Raw genomic sequence first — 20,496 nt, forward strand, 5'->3', positions numbered from 1 at the left:
CTAAAAACCTAGGTCTACACTCTTGCTAAATACTCAAAATTCTCTAAACACTTTTTCTCTCTAAATTCAAATTTTGGCATCGGAGGTCCTTCGGCCAAAGCACACCCCCCCCCCCCCCCCCGGCGAAATTCATCGTGGACGCATGAGATTCTTGGCCTTGAACTAATGTGTTATTTGTTTTATAGGTACAATTTTGTCCAAAAACAAGGAGAAATAAATTTGCATCCACATTCCCCATCTCCAGTTTTCAACACTTATCTTCTGAAGCTCTCTAGCTAGTCTACGAGAACAAAAGGATTGAGCAACGTTGTATTCACAGTAGTTGACAAAAAACAGCCTCTTGGACCACGTTGAATCGTGAATCGGGAATCATGAATTTGAACATAAAGCCAATTCTATGATCTAAGATAAGCCAAAAACTGTGCTCATCATACGAGTAATGCATGTACTGTTTCTTTGAAAAACTTGCCACTTTTTGGAAGGAAATTTCTCCAGTAGGACAATATGATCATGATCAAACCAAGTGTAATTGGACCGATGACTAAACTTCGAGCCGCCCTGCGGTTAGCTGTACTACAGTTGACGTGTTAATCCATAATCAAGCTGTTGAGTTTATATATGCATGGTGTAATTGAGCTGCCATGTCGCTACCTTGTACATCATTTCTCTCAAGTTCATAGAGTTTGACATTTAGATGAACAAATGTTTATACACGTGGAAGAACTAAATTCCATTTCGTAGACTATTAAACGAGATACAACAAAAAGTTGGCGACCCACTCTCTGTTACCATAGGATGTCCCGACTCCCAAGTCCTAACTGAAGGAGTTTCATCAAGGTAATCACTCTGCACTACAGCAAAAACGTAAGAGATTATCATTCATACATCACCCACGTATCCGTAAATTATATATGGGTCTAATTAAAAACCTAAATTTCGAAGATGTGATTTAGGAATGATATATGAGTTATAACCCATCTCGTTTTTACTAAATGCGGCAGGATCCCTTTTGTTTTTGAGGAGGGGGAGGGAAGCACGCTCAAGCACTTAGCTGTTAGTAAATTAGTATAATAAATTAATACAAACAGTTCGATTTGAATAACTCAACAATTTAAGGGTTTTGTTTAACATTTTTTTATACATAATAATGTAATTCGAATTCACCAATCAAACCTAAGATCTCTCGGTTACAAGTGAAAAGAATATAAGTATACCATAGTACAAAATGACATGTAATTATAAGAGTTGAATCGTTCAATTTGTAGGTCCTCATTTCAGTTTCATTCATGAAAAAAAAAAAACAAAACTAATTCGCTATTCCATTATGATCATGAATAATTCATTATTTATGGAGATATTGTGTTAATATTTATATACACGCACACATACAAACATACATATATATATATATATAATCATAGCAAAGTGACTAAACAACTTTTTATTTGATTGAATTTCGCAGGAATGATCTTGCAACAACAATTAAAAGGTAAATAGTTTGGATCGTAGGGTTGGATGATAGGTTAGATTTTGGAATTATAAAAAATAAACGGTTACGATTATATTAGTTGACTAACTAATTAGAGCTTGAGTTCTACCATACATGCATATATATATATATATATATATATGTATGTATCTATACAAGATGAAGCACCCACATTATGACTGTGTAAATATAAAAAATTAAAATAAAAAAAAAAAATATATATATATATATAGGGTTGGATGATAGGTTAGATTTTGGAATTATAAAAAAAATAAATGGGTTACGACCATATTAATTTACTAACTAATTAGAGTTTGAGTTCTACCATACATGCATATATGTATGTATCTATACAAGATGAAGCACACACATTATGACTGTGTAAATATATTTAAATATATATATATATATATATATATATGTATGTATGTATGTATGTATATAGGTCTGGATGATAGGTTAGATTTTGGAATTATAAAAATAAAATAAAAAATAAAAAAACGGTTACAACCATATTAATTTACTAACTAATTAGAGCTTGAGTTCTACCATACATGCATATATATATATATATATATATATGTAGGTATCTATACAAGATGAAGCACACACATTATGAGTGTGTAAATATATAAAATTAATACATATATATATATATATATATATATATGTCACGCCCCAATCCCGACATACGTCCAGAATTGACACGTGGCGTCAACAAAAATCCGTATCTATCATATCCCACCTCCGGGATATGGCCAAGCACAACTCAGTAATCGAATCACATAGTTATTTTCGTATGCTTTATGGCTGCATCTAACCTTCCTGTTAGACTGCCTACGTACTCTAGACAGGGATCAAGCCATTCGTAGTTCGTCATGCACAATAATTGACATATAACACAGTCCGATTAAGTCGAAAGGTATAACATTTCTCAATCAGTCAATAGAACTTGACAAGCATGAAAATACTAGACTTAGGGTTACATAACAACCCATCTGAAAATCATGATTTCCCCTCCAACAATATATAGGCCATTATGTCACAACATGATACCGCAATTCACAACATATATCATTTCAAAGAATCAACGATGTATAATACCATTCTCTAGCCACATTTATCAACAAGTCTAGTCATAACAATAACCATGGTATCCAACATAACAATCCCACATGACGATTAACATATCCCACTTCAACCCTCACATAATTTCCTCACGTTTCCCACATAAATTCGCGTTTCATAGCGAGTAACATATTTAAGAATTAACAAAGAACATATTAATCTCTAGAAACATTAATCAACTAAAATACTCATGATAACTCCACTCATATCCAACGTCATTCCACAATCACATCAATCAATAATGTCAACCATCACATCATCAATAACACATACAACAAGTCGAAACGCAAGGCTAGAGCAACACAATTCAGTTGAAGACTACATCTTTGGAAAAGGGGATTTTGGACCGCACAACGGACCAAGGCTCCAAAGGGGATTCCGGACCATCACTCAACGGAATCCAAACAGAACTCAATTCCAATCCACCCAACCGAATTGAACGGAAGTCCAAGAAACATAACAACGGCTCGAAGGAACAAGACATGATTCAAGTTACTCAATTCATCAACGAAACAAAGCAATATTTGAGTAAAATCCACATCACAATGGGTCATCGGTCATTTACTAGCCTCACATCTCCCAAGCAATTCAATATGCATTACATCATGTGTCATAACCATTTCCAATACCCAAGTTACATCACATTTCACTTCATCATACTAATCACTATACTTCCAACATTATATTTCAATACATAGCTTGTAACATATCAAGGAATCACGAAGTACAATATTAACATTTAATTACGTTAATCAATCAATGAGATAACATATCATTTCACGAATTTAATTAAAGAACTCTACATAATTCCCAATTTGGGTTAAGAATAATAACATGGTAATTCTAATTTATTTTCACAATATCTATTGTGGGTAATTCCCATCTACTCGAATTTAGGATTCTAAATCACCTTACGGAATGAACAAGAGCAAGGATTCCGGACCACTCAACGGAATCCAACAACATTGGGTTCCGGACCACTCAACGGAACCCAAACCAAGATTCGATTCCGGACCGTCACTCAACGGAATCGCGGAGTGGAGTAGGAAGGATTCCGGACCATCACTCAACGGAATCCAAACCAGGATACGATTTCGGACCATCACCCAACGAAATCGCAGAGTAGAATGTGTAACACCAATCGATAAAACAAGACATGGATCAAGTTACTCAAGGTACAAAGACTCAATGAAACGAGAATGAATAATGACACGAGGGTTGAAACATGTTTCGAAGCAACAAACCCCATAACAATGGATTAAAGGTCCACTACTAGCTCTCGCATTTCATCACCTCAATCCAATCATACAATACAAACCATATTTCCAATCCACAAGTCAAATCATACTTACTGAAAATAGATCACTGGCCACAAATAAAATAACACTCCAATAGAATTCACATTTAATTAACATAGGTCTATGGCGTATGTATATATATAATTCACATTTCAATATGCAATTCGAATCACTTTTCCACAATATTACCCATCCATAATCAAACCACATTTAATAAAAATAGATCGAAGGCCAATTATAAAAGAAATCACATTTTAATAGCTTAGTTTGGTTAGTAATGTGTGCTACTTGTATTTATACTCTTGATTGTACTTTTGTGTTCCGATTAGGCTCTTCAAAGGAACAAAATTAATATTATCTAAAGAAAGTACACTGATTATGGAATCTACCACTCAAATAATATCACTCAATTAGTAGTAAAGAAGATTAGAAAGGAAACTGGAAAAGAAAATAGATGTGGCAAAAAAAGGTACTCTACTTCTCCACAAAATCTGCAGAAAACAGCACTATTAGACCAAGTTTAGGCTCCCCTTGGGACATTCCAAACTAAACCAAATCATGTGATATTATATGGGTTTTGAAGCTTGTGTTCTGTACTTTAAAAGCATGCAAAGTTTGTAGAAAACGGAGCTCTAAATTGGAAGTTATGCCAAAAGGAAAAACGGAGTCTTGAAACTGGAAACCCAATTTTCTGCTGCTGTTTGGCAGCCCGCGACCCAAACTTAAAGAAGGTTTTGATCAACCAAAACTCAACGAAATTGAGTGAAACCAATTGGGTTACGATCATGAGCATATATACTTTCAACACCCTAAAAATTTTCTCCAAAGGAGCACATGAAGGCCTAGAAATTAAGAGCCAAAGAAGGCTACTCGAAACTTGAGTTTTCTTTGCAAAGAAATCAATTTTCTGCAACTTACGTAACAACCCACTTCCAATTCATATCACACATCCCAAAATACTTCCCGGTAGTCCAGAAGTCATGTACACAACATCCAAAACTAACATGACTCAAAATTAACAAGAAATTGACCTTTGAACCAAACCCTTGATCAAGAAATTTGATCTACACACCCAACAATTGAATCTTTGGAAACCAAGCTAGACATAGGTTCACATGGTCACTAGAAGGTATTTAAAACCTAGACAACACTCGGGAACGATCCCACGCACTGCCACACGCGGTGGAAGCCAAGATGGAGGGTTTACAAACCCCGAATTTCAACCTTAACTAGAGGAGCTCAAATTTACATGGTAGCTAGAGCTCAACAAGGGAAACACTTTTCACAACTAGGCCGGCGATAAATTCTAACCGGAAACAGTCCAATTTCACCGGAGAAAACCGGATTTCTAGGTGTTCTAAACACCCAACTCTAAATTGAATACGAAAGCACAAACTAAGCATACCCACTTGAAGATTATGAAGAGTGGATGAAGTTTCATACCTCGCTCGAAGGAAATCGTTGCCGGAATCACCGGAAAGATGATAAATCCGCCGGTAAGGTCGTGGACTTTGCGACCTCGAACTGCACGGATGGAAAAAGAAATGGGAAAAATATAAAATCACAGAGATGTAGAGCTCGTCAAGAGCTTTCCAGGGACACCAAGATCATCCAAAACGGAGCTCGGATGAAAAAGATACAAGCGGGTCAAGTTTGGTGGTTTTATGGGTCAAATTTCCCCCTAAAACGGTTTTGTGCAGTTTCCCCCTCCCATTTTCTGAAATCCCCCCAATTTATAGCATTTTGGTAATATAACCAAAATGCCACCAACTTCAAACGACTCTTAACTTCTCCGTTCAGACTCGGAAATAAGATCTGTTTGCGTCTACGCGCTCATGGAATCGAACTCTACCTAACCAATTCAAAAGTTGACCGAAAAGGTCGAGAAAATTAGAAATGACTAAAGTACCCCTCACTTCGTTTTCTTAAATTTGGAGAAATAAAGAACTAGTTCCAATCAAATCTTCGAAATACGTCAAGAATAAAATAAAATAATAATTTTGGGGACGGGATACCACAATATATATATATATATATATATATATATATATATATATATATATGGATGAGAGAAGGACAGAGAGTGTGGGAGTGGAGAAAAACTTGTGTGAGGCTTAGCTTACCACTGGACTTTGCTAAGTGGCACTACAAGCCACTAAAAAATCGCCATGTAACAAGTCTTAAATGTAATTTTTTTTCCCATTCTTTTATATTTAGGATTCTCATAATTATATTTCTCACTAATTAATATACATCAATCTAATGGATATTTTTTTTGTTTTCTTTTTTTTTTTTTTTTAAAAAGGGACAATTGATGGCAAGATACGATTATCCATCCCAAATATTCCCTCCAATTTATGTTGCAGGACTCTTTCACTTTCTTCTCTCTCCCACTTCTTTGTCTCTCCAACTTTTTTCTCTCACTGTTCTTCAGAAAAAATTATGTACCCTAAACAAAATCACTTTCTCCAACTTTTGTTATGGAAATCAATCAATAATCTTTAAGTTTTTTCGTTATTTATACAATACTTGATTTGATCATGTGAACTTGACATGAATAACCCATATATATAGGTGTATTAGGGTTAGCCTAATTTTTTATTTGTTTTCGTTAACATGTTAATCTAATATTTGGGCTCAAATGTTAATCAATGTTATGGTTAATATGTTGATACGAATTACCCACATATTTGTACAATAGTTTTTTCCATTCTTTACTATGAGTATTTTATTAATGTGGTAGTCCTTTTTTTTTTTTTTTTAATTGGTAGGTTGCTATTGAGACAATGGAGTTTTAAGATGTAAAAATTAGAATGGTGGTGAATTTTGACATTGAAGCCTTTCAAGTACGCAATGCTTATGCTATGAGGAAAGGGTTCACTCTTCGTAAAGAGCATATTCAAAGAGATAAATCAAATAATATTACACAATGAGATTGTTTGGGAAGTTAAAGAAGGCATGCATGCCCTGCAACATAAACTGGAGGGAATATTTGGGAAAAGAAGGGGGGGTGGGGGGGGGGGGACGAACAAAATATAAGCCATTAAATTGATGCATATTCATTAGTGAAAAAAATAATTATGAGAATTTTAAATATAAAAGAATGAGAAAAAAATTATATTTAAGACTTGTCACGTGGTGATTTTTGAGTGGATTGTAGTGCCACTTAGCAAAGTCCAGTGACATGCCAAGCCCCACACAAGTTTTTCTCGTGGGAGTGGGGAGAAATGATTTTTTTTTTTCAAATTTTTTTTTTTAAATTTTTTGATGGGAGGAATTATTAGTTTTTAACTGGTGGGTGGACATCAAACAAAAGGGGTTGGCAGTTAAGGAGAGAGAGAGAGAGAGAGAGAGAGAGAGAGAGAGAGAGAGAGAGAGAGAGAGAGAGAGAGAATTTGGAGGTAGTGATTGACTGACATGGTTGTGAGGTTTAGAAAAGAAAAAGAAAAAAAAGCAAAAATTTGTTTGTATGAAATTACTTTAAAAGCTACATTTTTTTTAATATTTTTTTCAGTTATGTATTAAAGGTTATAATTGTATTTCATTGTTTTTTTGTTCACAAAGAGAGTTCTATTAATATGTTGTTTAGATTAGAGACATGTTTTGATAACATGTGAGTGAGAGAAAAAAAAAAAAAGAGCAAAAATTTTAATCTATTAAATATCTATATAATGTTGAAATGGTCATCCCTTAGCGCAAACACTAAGCAAGTAAACTACTTTCCTTTAAAGCTTTCGTTTCAACAATTTCTTCCACCTTCCTCCAAGAGCTAACTCGCCCGCACTACTTTAATGACCTTGATTTTTCTTTTATGATATTTTCTTTCAATTATGCATGGAAGAGGCCACTTTGTACCACGATCTAGTGGTACAACTTTTCATTTGTAAGTGAGAGGTCTTAAATTCGAGTCTCACCAAAGGCGAATTTGAACTACATTATTGCTAATCCATTGTGAGGTTTAGCCACTCCCCCACCCCCTTAGTGTGGATAATATCATTTGTTCAAAAACAAAATTATGCATGGACTGGTACAATAGTATTTTCCTTGGTTTTTATATATCCCATTACATTGAGGGACACCTTGTGGGGCCAAATCTACAATGGATTTTGACGATCCAACCATTGAATATTCCTCTCTTAATTCGTAGAACATCCTAAAACAATCATCAAAATCGTTAAGTCAACTTGGTGGAATGTAAAAATAGGTGAACATAGTTTTTTCAATAAACACTAAAATGACTACCTTCTAATTAAGTGGTTAAATGATTTTCGATTTTGAAGAACTTTTTTAAAAATAATCTATGAATAATGACTTAAATATTCAATGGTTGAAAAGTCGAAATCCATTGCCGATTGAGCCTATATACACACTGGCGGATCAATGGCGCATGGGCTTGTTTGTGCTGCACGTTGCTGCTTCCTTGAGCAAGTTGTTGTGCATTGTGCAATGTTGCAGCATTCTTTTTTCTTTATCTGATTGGTTAGTCTCCTGGGTTTGTGGTGTAAACCTTAACACCCCAACCAAGATTCAGTTACAAGAATCACAACCGAGCAAAGCACAAAACCTCAACCCAGATGAATGCTGCAATATACTAACCTGAAGAGTTTTCACTCGACGAACCATGAATGCTTGAATCAAAAAATGCGCAGTAACTCTTCTCCTCCCTGTCAGAATACCTTATGCTCAAATTAAGAATAGTGCTTAGTTCCAAAAGAGCGTAATTCTGTGAGAGTAGAGATCACAATATATACAGATACATATAACCTTCTCATAATTTAATGAAGACTCCCTATTAGAATCCATATAGAAAACAACTTATGTTTCCTATCATATCTCAGTCCCAATGCTTCAACAAAATTCTTTATCAACTAGAATTAACCTACATCTTCTAATAAGGCTTTCCTAATTGGACTCAAACAGCCGATGCCAAAATATCTAATCTCATATTCATATTCTTACATGTGGTTGTTATATATCATAACCTCTTAACTCTCAAGACACTGTATTGACATATCTGCATTTTTTATTAAGTTTTTAAATACGTTAATTGATGATTAACATTCCCTTAAGTTCTCTAAATCTCAACTTTTTGGAGCAAATTTCCACCATTTCAAGTTTTACAGCTGAATTAATGAGAAACTTCTATTATCATCATGCAAGATTGTTTTGTTGCTATCGTTGATGTGATAATTTCTTAAGATAAAAACTCATGATGGAAAATTGTATCTTGTAAGGTCTCTTTTGTCGTTCAAAAAATGTTTATACATTGACCTCTCGTAGAAAAATTCATGAATCCACCACTATATATATATATATGTCTGCAAACTCATATGAGACACACACTTGGATGAGATACACAAATGTTGATAAAATCACAAGAAAAATGATTATGCTAGCCGCAGTTGTTCAGGACGCAAACACATTCACTACTGATTGTGGCCCTATGTTTGTGCCACAAAAATCAACAACTAGAATAACATTCCTGGTGAAGATAGACGGGACTGACATTAGCACAACTCCAAGAAATGGAGAGGGGCAAACCAGTTGTTGGGAATTTTGGTGCTACATTTGATCAAGAATTGGGTTTGGGGGTCGATCATATGCTCAAGCAACTGACCCAGCATTGATACAAAGTATGCTCACTCTAACCTCCAAGGTCTTTCAGAAAGGAACCCAACCCACCATTTTAGGCCAGGCCAGACTAGCTGAACTGGAATTGTTGGGCCTTGGTTAGTACTTGCTGGACTCGAGCCAATCAGCCCTCTTGCTTCTTCAAGCCTAAAACTAAAACTGCATTGAAAATCTTCTGTTATCTCTTTATGAAATAATTCTTTCAATTTTATAGTTCACTTCTAAATGTACCGATGCTTTTTGAGATAAAACTCACAATTAGAGGCTCAATGAGCCATTACCTACCTTTGGTATTGAGCCTAGTAGGCTAGTAGTTAACTTCAGGGTAAAATAGATCTAAATTTAAACCGTCTATATATATTTAGTATCAATGCAGGCAGGTGAATAAGGAGATTAAAGTGAATATACGTTCTAATAAATTCCTACAGAGTGCTATGGTTTATCAATTATCATAACTGAGGTGGCATCAATTGACCGAAATGGAGTTAGATTGTTCTTCCCTCCAGTCCCCTTATCAATCATTTTCCTCTTTTTCTTTCTCTTTTATTATAAAAATCAACATAAAATATTAACATGGTTTAATTATGACCGTTCAAATAGAAGAAGACCAAAAATGAAGGAATTTAGAAAAAACAAAAAAAAAAAAAACAAAAAAAGAGAGAGTCCTACTCCCTACTTGAATTGGTGAAAGCAATAAAATTAGAACCCCACACTTTAAAATGTTGTATTAATTTTGGTTGTGGAAGAGTGAAAGCGTCTTCATTCAACAGATTAATGGAATTCATACATGACCATCCTATTTAAAATGATGCATCTCTGTCGGGAAGAAAAAGTTACTAATTGAGATGTATTCGCTGTGAAAGTTAAGTTACTTACACTGGGTTAGATGGACACTAATTAGGATAATGCTAAAGCGATTAAATTTGTTAACTAAATTTTGTAAACTAAATGATATGGAAGTTGATGATTTGATTATTACTTAACGTGCTTATTTTTTACTAGTGACATATCATTTAATCAGCAAATTTAGTCAATAAATTTAATCGGCATTACTCATTAAGCAATACCATTAGAAATAAAGGAAAACTAATGAAAAATGTTTCAAAACTTTGAGTTTTAACGATAAGGACAAAATAAAGGGTAAAATGAATAGTATCAAGTTTGACTTTTTAGTGTAAAAATGTAATTTTTCGTTAAAGTAAACAGTACCGCAAACTTTTCGTTAAAACTTCATAGAAATAATTTATTCACATGTAAAGTCTAGTGATCAGGCGTACTTTCACACTAGCCAACAAAAATTGAGCAAATGTATGCATAAGCCGTGGCAGATCAAGGGGTTTTGTAGGTTCCAAGACTTGCAGAAGTTGGGAAATTGATGTTGCCGGAGGGCTCTGGGGCCATCTGGTATGAGACTTGAGAATGCCCATAAATCGTTCAGTGAAATGTCTCTTAGGCAGAATTTGGCGGTCCTTGACAAGTGATGCTCAACAAGTTTTGGGATAAGACTTGGCAGATGATGTTCAGCATCAGGTCTTGTAAGTTCTTGATAGAACTAGGAAGATAACGACATACCCACCAAATACCTGATTAAATGCCTTAATGAAAAAACAAAAAATTTTGGGCGTTGCCCTCATTTGGATCTTTTACTTTGGGACTCCACAAGGTTAAGGTCTTAATGAGATCCTCCATTGAACACAAAACACACCACATGTCAGGGTCGTGTCGAGAAAACTACACTACTTTCATCGCACAACCACAGAGCCGGACAAAGTAACCTTAAAATATGCCCTATCTTAGAAACAAAAATATTGAGTAATGTGCTTAAAAGATCTTAGATCTCTCCATGCGCTGCTAGTTTAGAACAATACTTGGCTATTAAAAAATAAGTAGGAATTCCTACTCAAAACTCTTAGTGTTTTAATCATAGAGCTTTGTGTTTATGATCATAATCGTTCATACTATGAATCACATTGTAAATATCATCCCTACAAAAAATAAATTAAAACTAAGGTCATTTAGTCAATCTATTGTAGCAAATATATAGACGGTTTGTAATACTTTTACCAATTCTGTTTATTTGTTTTTAAACAGTTTGTTGACTAAACGACATTAGTCTTAATTATTTTTTGCAAATGCGACCTTTATAGGGTGATTTATAATATAGATGGTTCTGATTATAAATACAAAATTCTATAAATTGACAACGAACAATTTTAAGAAATTTTGAAACGAGTTTCTACTCATTTTTTTAGTAGCCAAATATTGTTCGCCAGTTTATATTTATGTTGATTTACCTTCTAAAAGACTAAACCATATAGTTCCTAACTTCATATACAAATTTTCAAAAGCTAATGATTAACATTTAACTCGCATCAAAATATTTAAATTCACCATCGATCGATCTACACAAGAAGAAAAGTAGCCAACTTTTTTTTCCCTTTTTCCCCTTAGTATTCAAAAGCAATTAACTTTCCTCCTTAAAAAATTTGGAAGTGGAAACACACACGCATCACACTTCACAACGATGGAAACTCACGGATATCCAATACCGCCGCATGCCACCATCCATCGTGTAAATGGCCACGTCCTCTCGTACGAGGGAAAATTTTTAGTTTGCCAAAGCACGGTGTGGAATAACAAATGTCATAATATAATAGGTAATGTTAGAGAGATTAAATTTTTAAATAAATTTTGGAAAAGAACATGAAAGTTGATGATTAGTTTATTACTTAAGAGTTGATAAATGTACTCATTTCCATTAGTGACACATCAATTAGTTTGCACATTTTATCTTTAAATTTAGTCTCCCTAGTATTACCCTATTATTATTTAAGCGTTGATAAACGTGTTCATTCCTATTGGTGATAAATCATTTAGTTTGCTAAATTTGTCGAGTGCATTTTTGCTCACCACAATTTAGTATGATATATGCTCACCACCCTATTTATTATTGTTAGATGAGTTTGAATTTTGAGATTTGTGCTTATTCACTACACGAATCTTGTAATTCAAACTCATCTAATGGTAATTAATAGGGTGGTGATGAGCAAAAATGCTCCAAAATTTGTCTACAAATTTAGTTTCTCTAGTATTACAGTAATATAATTAGTTGAAACTTTGTTTTTCAAGTTTCTAACCAATTGTATTATGACAATCGAGTATCAGACTGTGTTTTCGACACATTAAAAAATCTCTCCTCGTATAGTCTGAGGATTTCTCAATGTGTTAGAACACAAAGTAAAATTGTACAATTAATTGAACACTTAAAAAAAAATATTTATAATAACACGTAGAGTTTAGCCTCTTATTCCGTATTTCTTACTCTGAAAATTTTCTCCTCACGGAGTCCCACGGCCCCACAACCCGGCCCCACACTATTGTACAATTAATTGAACACTTAAAAAAAAATATTTATAATAACACGTAGAGTTTAGCCTCTTATTCCGTATTTCTTAATCTGAAAATTTTCTCCTCACGGAGTCCCGCGGCCCCACAACCCGGCCCCACACTATTTAAACCCACAAGCATCTCTCCCTCTCTCTGTCCATCTTCCCAACCAGACAACAAGTCCACAAATTAAAGAGGCCTCAGAGTCAGTTGTATTTTGCTTGTTGGTTATATAGGAAAATGGCCTCTTGCGTATCGGACACGGCTCGGTCCCTCTCCTGCCGGGACGGACGCGCCGCCGCTCACCTCAAGCTAATCTCAATCTCCGTCATCTTCGTCACCAGCGTCATCGGCATATCGTCCCCCGTCCTCCTCTCCCGCTACTTCCAAGGCAAGCCAGCGTACGACAAAGCAACGCTCGTCATCAAGTGCTTCGCCGCCGGCGTCATCCTCTCCACCTCCCTCGTCCACGTTCTCCCCGACGCCTTCCTAGCCCTCAACGACTGCCACGTGTCCTCCCACCACCCCTGGAAGGACTACCCTTTCTCAGGGCTCGTCACCATGGTCGGCGCCATCATTGCCCTCCTCGTCGACCTCACGGCCACCTCACACATGGAATCCCACTCCGCCGGTGGCGGCCACGGTCACGGCGGATACGAGGTCGTGCCGGTGGGGACGCGGGATGAAATGGTGGGGAATAATAGCAATTTGAATGGTAAGAATAGCAAATTGTCGATGGATACGGAGGTGGCGGTGGCGGTGGGTGTGGGTGTGGGGAGTAATAATGGTGGGGGTAGTGAGGAAATGTTGATCCGGATGAAGCAGCGGCTTGTTTCGCAGGTGTTGGAAATCGGGATTATTTTCCACTCGGTGATAATTGGGGTGACGATGGGGATGTCGCAGAACCAGTGCACCATCCGGCCGCTGGTCGCTGCGCTGTCGTTTCATCAGATTTTCGAAGGGATGGGACTCGGGGGATGCATTGCTCAGGTAAATTTATTAACAAATATCTTAATAATTTGATTTTTCTTTACTTAATTAATTAATGAACATATCCATGCTAATCAGAAAAATGAAATGATTTTAGATACAAAAATGACGACATAGATTTTGTTGTTTGTTACTTTCTCTAAGTTTACGGGTCTCTGATTTTCATTTGTGGATCGGAGAAATTTTCAATATATCGGAAACATGCCCCAATACACCACAAAACAATTGGTCGGATACTTGATGTATCATGTCGTAGTTTATACACTAAAAAATATCTCATTTGACTGATCATACTGTTAGAATTCTAGGTCATTATTGTTTGAAAATTCTAGTATGCTCCGTTGTGATTAAAATTCAGATGGTTTAAAAATTGATTTTAATTCTGAAACTGACATATTCAATATGCGAAGTAAATGTTCCAAATCAATGTGCTCGTATGGGTAAGCTTTATTTGTTTTTTGTTCGAAAATTTGCACATTATTTGTACGTGAATGTTTTGATGAATATTTTTATGTCCGAAAAATTGACACAATTTTTTGTTTAGTGGTCGCGTGTGAAGCACTTGCAACTTTTTTAACGGAACGATTTATCGAATTAGTAAGTGACATATAGCAATAACTTTTATTTTAATGGAGGTGGCACGTACTTTCTTTCTTGTTTTTTTTTTCGTTTGCAGATTTGCTAAATGGCCTAAAATTCAGATGATATTGGTAGAAATTATTAAATTATTTTAAAAAACAATGTAACTTTAGATAATGCTGCAAAATCAAGCACCAACTAAAAGCAGAAGTTTAGTGTAATATAAAAGTGGGTTTATAAAGTACACAAACGATATTATACAGTATCACCTGCATGCACAAAAATAACAAAGCAAATAGCTATCATATGATTCGAGGAATATTCATGTAGTGCGCAAAATCTCAGTCCCTAGAACACGTGGCTTATAAAATTCGTAACAAACTAAAGTGTTTATCACACGTAAAGATATGAGTTAGGTCAATTGAAAAATCTGTTTTGGACATGCATTCTATTCCTCCTAGTAAAATAGGAGAACAGCTTACATGATATGACATGGCTAACATCGTCACGCACCCACACTAACATCTCGTGTAAATAAAATGAAGACATCAATTAAAATGTATATGTGTTTTTATTTCATTGACATGAAACGCTACCTGTGCCATATAAGTATTTCTCATAAAGTAAAGACTTCTCTATATGTTTTTGACAAACAAAGAAAGTGCTCTTACATAACATGCGCTTCATGTGCTTCGTTGCAGGCAGGATTTAAGTTCGGGACAACAGCCTACATGTGCTTCATGTTTGCAGTGACAACACCAATGGGGATAGTATTGGGTATGATCTTGTTCTCGGTGACAGGTTACGATGATAGTAACCCTAATGCCCTAATCTTGGAGGGTTTGTTAGGGTCGTTCTCCTCGGGCATACTTATCTACATGGCTCTGGTCGATCTCATAGCTCTGGATTTCTTCCACAACAAGATGATGAGCTCCAATTCATGGATGCGAAAAACATCGTACATCGCTCTTGTTCTTGGCTCTACCTCTATGTCCATCCTTGCCCTTTGGGCATAGAATTTGCTCCCTTTTTTAATTAGCTAAGGAAAAAAAAATTCATGCCATGGGTTGCATAATGTTTAGTTTGAAATGTGAAATGATTGTTGATAGGTGCCGGGTAGCACAATGTTGTAATCACATCTTCATTTGGATCTTTGAAAGAAGTAGAGGAAAGAAATCGAAAATGTGAACATCAATCGGGCGATAGGGTAAAGCTTGTGCCCGTTATATCTTGTATCTCAGTCATGTAAGATGATTCTACCTAGAGGTTCCAAACACTAACAATATATATCGTTCTTGCATCATGTTCGAGAAGTAAAATTTTATTTATCAACGAAAATGATAATCTTAATTTGGATTTGTTAGTTTCAATTACATTGAAGATTGGATAGCACTATCACTACGAAATAGTTTGGACCAACATGATACGAAAGAAGCTATTTAATTATTTAATTTACGAGGAAATTTGTAACTCAATTACCTAAATCATTTATCTTTATCTTCCACTCTCACTTGACAAAATATAAGAAATAGCCAACCAAACGTTGGCCCACGTTCATTATCGTTACTTTACCATGCACTGTTAGTTTCTGCCTTCTATGTCATCTCCAACTACACATATTAAAGTAAAGGTGGATGGAATGCAGTTATATCAACCCCAGCCAATTAAATAGACTGACATGTTTTGCTCAATGGAGAATTCAATTGACAGCTTCTTGAACTGAAAGGTGGAAATGGGTCGGATCATGTCGTCACGGATTTACGTTTTTACGTGCCGGGTTTGGGGCTGTCGAGTTATTCTTTCTTCTTTTCTTTTTTTTTTCTTTCCTGGTATTGAGGTTAATAATAAAGAAAATGAAGTTGAGATTTTCACCTCCAAAACAAGATTCTTTAATTTTTTGATGCGAGACTACTCTGTGCATACTCACATGTCCCAAGTCCTTTTACATGTAGCAACAATAAGTAAAAAAATATGAACAACACATATTGAATGATGTGGAGCACTTGTTATACAAGTAAACGATTGTAAAAGTAATTGCCCCGGTTGATGCACAAGCAAACCATTGCAATCTCTTTTTGCCCTAGTTCAAATTAAAGTCTTGATTTTATTAGATGTCTTCCTTGGTATGCTTGATGTAATTAGAAAAGTTTGAGTAATTATATTAGATGTCTGCCGTAATTAGGAAAGTTTGTAAATGCATGATACGACGTTCAAGCAATCAGGAAATTAGATATGTTTCTTGTAACTAAGAATCGTTTTCTTTAATTAATATTTAGCACATGTGTGATTGGGTAAATCTTAAGTAATTTGGAGTTAAGATTAATTTTTATTTTAACGATTCTTTCTTATTAGATTTTGTATTAATTGAGTAACAAATTTCTCTTTTTTTACGGTTTACTATAAATAAAGCTTACACAAGAAGACGTCACTTTTATTCTAGCGATTCTTCCTTAAGGTAGCGTTTGGTACGCAGACGGGACGGGACGGGACGGAACAGATGTTCTGTGTTATGTTTGGTACGCGCAGGACGGAACAAGACGGTTGTTCCGTCCTGCGTTTGGTAGCACATGGACGGAACGGAACCAAAAGATTAAAATGACTAAAATATCCATGTTCCGTCTGTTGTTTGGTACAATTTTATGGGCGGAACGGGACATAACTCTTTTTTTTTTTTTTTTCCATAAGTTGTTCAAATTTGAACACTATTATCCATTATTTGTTTTTCTTGGTCCAAATTTTAATAGGTATATGTTGTGTTTCACATGCAAACCCCTTTAAAATTTGTAATTTTTCCCGTTTTCTACACCTTCATTCGAATTTTCACCACAAACTCATCAAATTTTATTGTGCAAATTGCAAAACCCACACCCCAATTCAATTTTTAGTCCCTAATTTGGGTCCTTTCAATTGTGGGTTGTTGTTTAGGGAGTTTAGGTTCTACAAACATTAGAATTGGCCTTGTTTAGAAGGACACCCCTCTAAATATTCCCCATTGCAGGAACAAGGCAAACCACATAAGAGCACATGACAAATGTTGAAAAATATATAAGTTTAATGATAATGCATATCGTAAACATTTTAGGGTTTAAACATTTAGAACTTAAACAAAGAAAATGAAATATGCATAACTTAAACATGAAATATCCGAAATCAAACATTCGTCCTGACTTAAAAAACAAATAATGTCTTGCTAAAGTAATAATGAAAACACTTAGAAGTTGATAAAGTTCCCCATACTAAAACCACAAATACTAAAACCTCAAAGGCTCTCCATAAACACTTTAATGAAATCTGGCTTCTGTGAGTCATCCAAGGTGGTCCAAATACCCATCAGATCGGTATCTTTCACTAACTTCATTGAAATTCTTAACACCTGATCGTATGGGAGACCCATGGCCTTAAGCTCAGAAGGTAGTCTAGCTTTTGCTTCTCTAAAAGTAAAACTTTCACCTAATTTCTTCATTTCAGTAACAGATTTATTCCAACCTTCACTGATAACAGATACAATATTTGCATCACCATCATTCTTGCTCCTCTTCCTCTTCCTAACAGGTTGAGAAGCACTAGATGTAGCAACAGAAGGAGATGGGGTAGGTGAAAGCGGAGGTATCTCAGAAGTCTCACAATCCTCACTTTCCAAACCCATATTTTCAATTGCATCTGCCGCTAATTCAGCAATGCTACCCGTGGCTCGGTCTCTCCCAAACACCGTACATAGCCGTGGATACAACGGGAATGGCTTATTTGGTTTGCAAAATGCATTGGGATGTTTCTACAATAAGAACCCAAAGAAATCAAGGTTAAGACTTTCAAAGCAACTAATTGATAAAGAATAAGAAAAAAAAATTTACCTTCACCCACTCCTGTAGTATTTCGTCACTATCCACAACAATACATTTTTTCTCATCATCCCAACCAAATCCAGATGTATTCATCATGTCATATGCAGACGAATACTTTTCTTTCAGACGCTTCAATTTGTTTTGTATATGCTTCGGCTCTATATTAATGCCAGGAATCTGTTCCCTCATCTTGGAGACAACCGTTACAAAAGTACCAGCCTTAAAACTGCCGGTCTCACACCTAACACCATCAGCAACCATCTCCTCGAGGATGGTAAGTAGTACATCCTCCTCATGATCAATCCAATTACGTGAGGTGGCCATATAATCTATCAAAGAAGCCATATATTACATAAGTAACACAAATAAACATAGATATAATGACAATGACTAAATTTATATTAGTTGTACTAATCAATTACCAAATCAAATAAGCCAAATCAAATGACAATGACTACACCCTAATTTTAAAATTTATTAAAATTTAGTAACACAAATAAACATATCAAATAAGCCATAACATCTAGATAACTCCCAATTACCATATTACAATAACAAACATCTCAATAGTCTTGATGTTACGAATTTTCAAGCCAATTACAACAACTACATTGAGTCCACATCTAAAAGACAATTACAACAACTACCATGTTAACCAATTTTCAAGCCCTCATTCCTCTCCACTCATCATATATTTCTCTTGCAAGATCATCCCTCCATTGAGTCCATATTTGGCTTGACTCAACGGTTTCAATGTAGACTAATACTTCTGGTAAATCTTCCCCTATAGGTAATTCATCAAATGCAAGCCTTGCATTTTCTTCAGGATCAACTGCCATATACATTCTGATAAAATTATGAAGTAAACTACATGCGGTGATCATTCGTCCCTGAATCTTGATTGGATAGTGGGAAGGACTTCGTAAGATAGCCCAACGTCGTTTGAGGATGCCAAAACATCTCTCAATGACATTCCTAGCACGTGAGTGTTTCATATTAAAATATTCTTCATGATTCCTAGGTGCACGTGAATTGTCTTCCCACTCTTGCAAATGGTATCTAGTGCCTCTATACGGTGCCAGAAAACCCTCACCATTCGTATATCCGGAATCAACCAAATAATATGTACCTATATTAGTTGATAATAAATTTTAGTTGTTGGCCAACAAAGGTAAGGAAAAATACTAGGTGCTTGTCTATCTTACCAGTTGGGACCTTGAGGCCATTAGCTCTAGTAACAGCGTCACCAAGAACTCTCGAATCAGTAGCTGATCCCTCCCAACTGGATAACACATATACGAATTTGAGGTCGTGTGTGCATACGCCTAACACATTAGTTGCTATATGACCCTTCCTTGTTCTATATCTTGGTCTATCGACATCAGGCACAGTGACCCCTATGTATGTTCCATCTAGCGCTCCTAAGCAACCCTAGACAAAAGAAAAACTTATATTAATTAGCAATTACAAATAATTATCTTATTAATGATTTTACTATGATTATTACCTTAAAGCATTTCCATCTCGATTCTGTGCAATCCTCTGGGATAGGGGTTGGTTTTGCAAACAACACATCTTGCAAACTGAGTAATGCACGTAATACTCTACGGACATATCGACTAATAGTTTCACCAGACCTAAAAAATCTAACTTGCATTGACCTATTTTTATTGTGGTGGGCTAATATGTTAACAAAAGTAGCTACTTGCTCCTCTATTGTAACATGACCATCATCTACCAATCCACCACGAGTTTGTAGTAAATTACATAAAACTGCAAATGCATTCCTATCCATTCGTAGCTCCCACAAACAGTTAGTATCACTCAATCGCGTGATACGATTTATTTCCTCTCTCCTAACATGAAGTCTAACAAATGTCCTCTGCTCTAAACTAGCTATTTCCCGTTGTCTCCTTTGTTGTTGTCTATACCTCAACAATTGTGCATTCATAGTAAAGACTTGTGCCATTATAATCCAAACGTTCAAAAGAACAAAGAATTGAGTCTCATATTCATCCATACCTTCACATGCAAAAAAACAACACATGAATGAGTGGAGTTTCAACATACGGTAAATTCATTTTAGATACTTGGACTTGGTAATAATGATAATATAATGTATAATAAAAAGCAAGGCCCAACAAACTATACA

General features: G+C 35.5%; 3 protein-coding genes and 1 long non-coding RNA gene across 4 annotated transcripts; 1 reads left to right on the forward strand and 3 right to left on the reverse strand.

The window, feature by feature from the left end:
- Window positions 1-587: 587 nt before the first annotated feature.
- Window positions 588-5,634, reverse strand: LOC148692709 (uncharacterized). Its single transcript, XR_015953026.1, has 2 exons — window positions 5,359-5,634; window positions 588-846 (listed from the first exon to the last, which is right to left on the reverse strand). It is a non-coding gene; the product is annotated as an uncharacterized LOC148692709 (long non-coding RNA).
- Window positions 5,635-13,081: 7,447 nt separating this feature from the next.
- On the forward strand, window positions 13,082-15,805 carry LOC137743650 (zinc transporter 6, chloroplastic). The gene is made up of 2 exons (XM_068483581.2): window positions 13,082-13,923; window positions 15,204-15,805. The coding sequence occupies exons 1-2, from the start codon at window positions 13,174-13,176 to the stop codon at window positions 15,516-15,518; spliced, it is 1,065 nt and encodes a 354-aa protein (XP_068339682.2). The 5' UTR covers window positions 13,082-13,173; the 3' UTR covers window positions 15,519-15,805.
- A 1,797-nt stretch (window positions 15,806-17,602) lies between these two features.
- LOC137714380 (uncharacterized) lies at window positions 17,603-18,686 on the reverse strand. Its single transcript, XM_068453612.2, has 2 exons — window positions 18,354-18,686; window positions 17,603-18,274 (listed from the first exon to the last, which is right to left on the reverse strand). The coding sequence occupies exons 1-2, from the start codon at window positions 18,666-18,668 to the stop codon at window positions 17,762-17,764; spliced, it is 828 nt and encodes a 275-aa protein (XP_068309713.2). The 5' UTR covers window positions 18,669-18,686; the 3' UTR covers window positions 17,603-17,761.
- Window positions 18,687-18,789: 103 nt separating this feature from the next.
- On the reverse strand, window positions 18,790-20,382 carry LOC137709007 (protein ANTAGONIST OF LIKE HETEROCHROMATIN PROTEIN 1-like). Its single transcript, XM_088678960.1, has 3 exons — window positions 19,852-20,382; window positions 19,550-19,775; window positions 18,790-19,473 (listed from the first exon to the last, which is right to left on the reverse strand). The coding sequence occupies exons 1-3, from the start codon at window positions 20,362-20,364 to the stop codon at window positions 19,007-19,009; spliced, it is 1,206 nt and encodes a 401-aa protein (XP_088535086.1). The 5' UTR covers window positions 20,365-20,382; the 3' UTR covers window positions 18,790-19,006.
- Window positions 20,383-20,496: the final 114 nt, after the last annotated feature.

Source organism: Pyrus communis, chromosome 11, assembly GCF_041283825.1.
Source record: "Pyrus communis isolate YQ-2024b chromosome 11, ASM4128382v1, whole genome shotgun sequence".
Lineage (NCBI taxonomy): Eukaryota > Viridiplantae > Streptophyta > Magnoliopsida > Rosales > Rosaceae > Pyrus > Pyrus communis.

Bases quoted from the DNA above. Each gene is read 5' to 3' on its own strand.
- LOC137743650 (XM_068483581.2), top strand. From the start codon at position 13,174: ATGGCCTCTTGCGTATCGGACACGGCTCGGTCCCTCTCCTGCCGGGAC. The intron at 13,924-15,203 runs GTAAATTTATTA...GCTTCGTTGCAG, and splicing joins TCGGGGGATGCATTGCTCAG to GCAGGATTTAAGTTCGGGAC.
- LOC137714380 (XM_068453612.2), bottom strand. From the start codon at position 18,668: ATGGCCACCTCACGTAATTGGATTGATCATGAGGAGGATGTACTACTT. The intron at 18,275-18,353 runs GTAAATTTTTTT...TTCTTATTGTAG, and splicing joins TACTACAGGAGTGGGTGAAG to AAACATCCCAATGCATTTTG.
- LOC137709007 (XM_088678960.1), bottom strand. From the start codon at position 20,364: ATGGATGAATATGAGACTCAATTCTTTGTTCTTTTGAACGTTTGGATT. The intron at 19,776-19,851 runs GTAATAATCATA...TCTTTTGTCTAG, and splicing joins CGAGATGGAAATGCTTTAAG to GGTTGCTTAGGAGCGCTAGA. The intron at 19,474-19,549 runs GTAAGATAGACA...CAACTAATATAG, and splicing joins TGGCCTCAAGGTCCCAACTG to GTACATATTATTTGGTTGAT.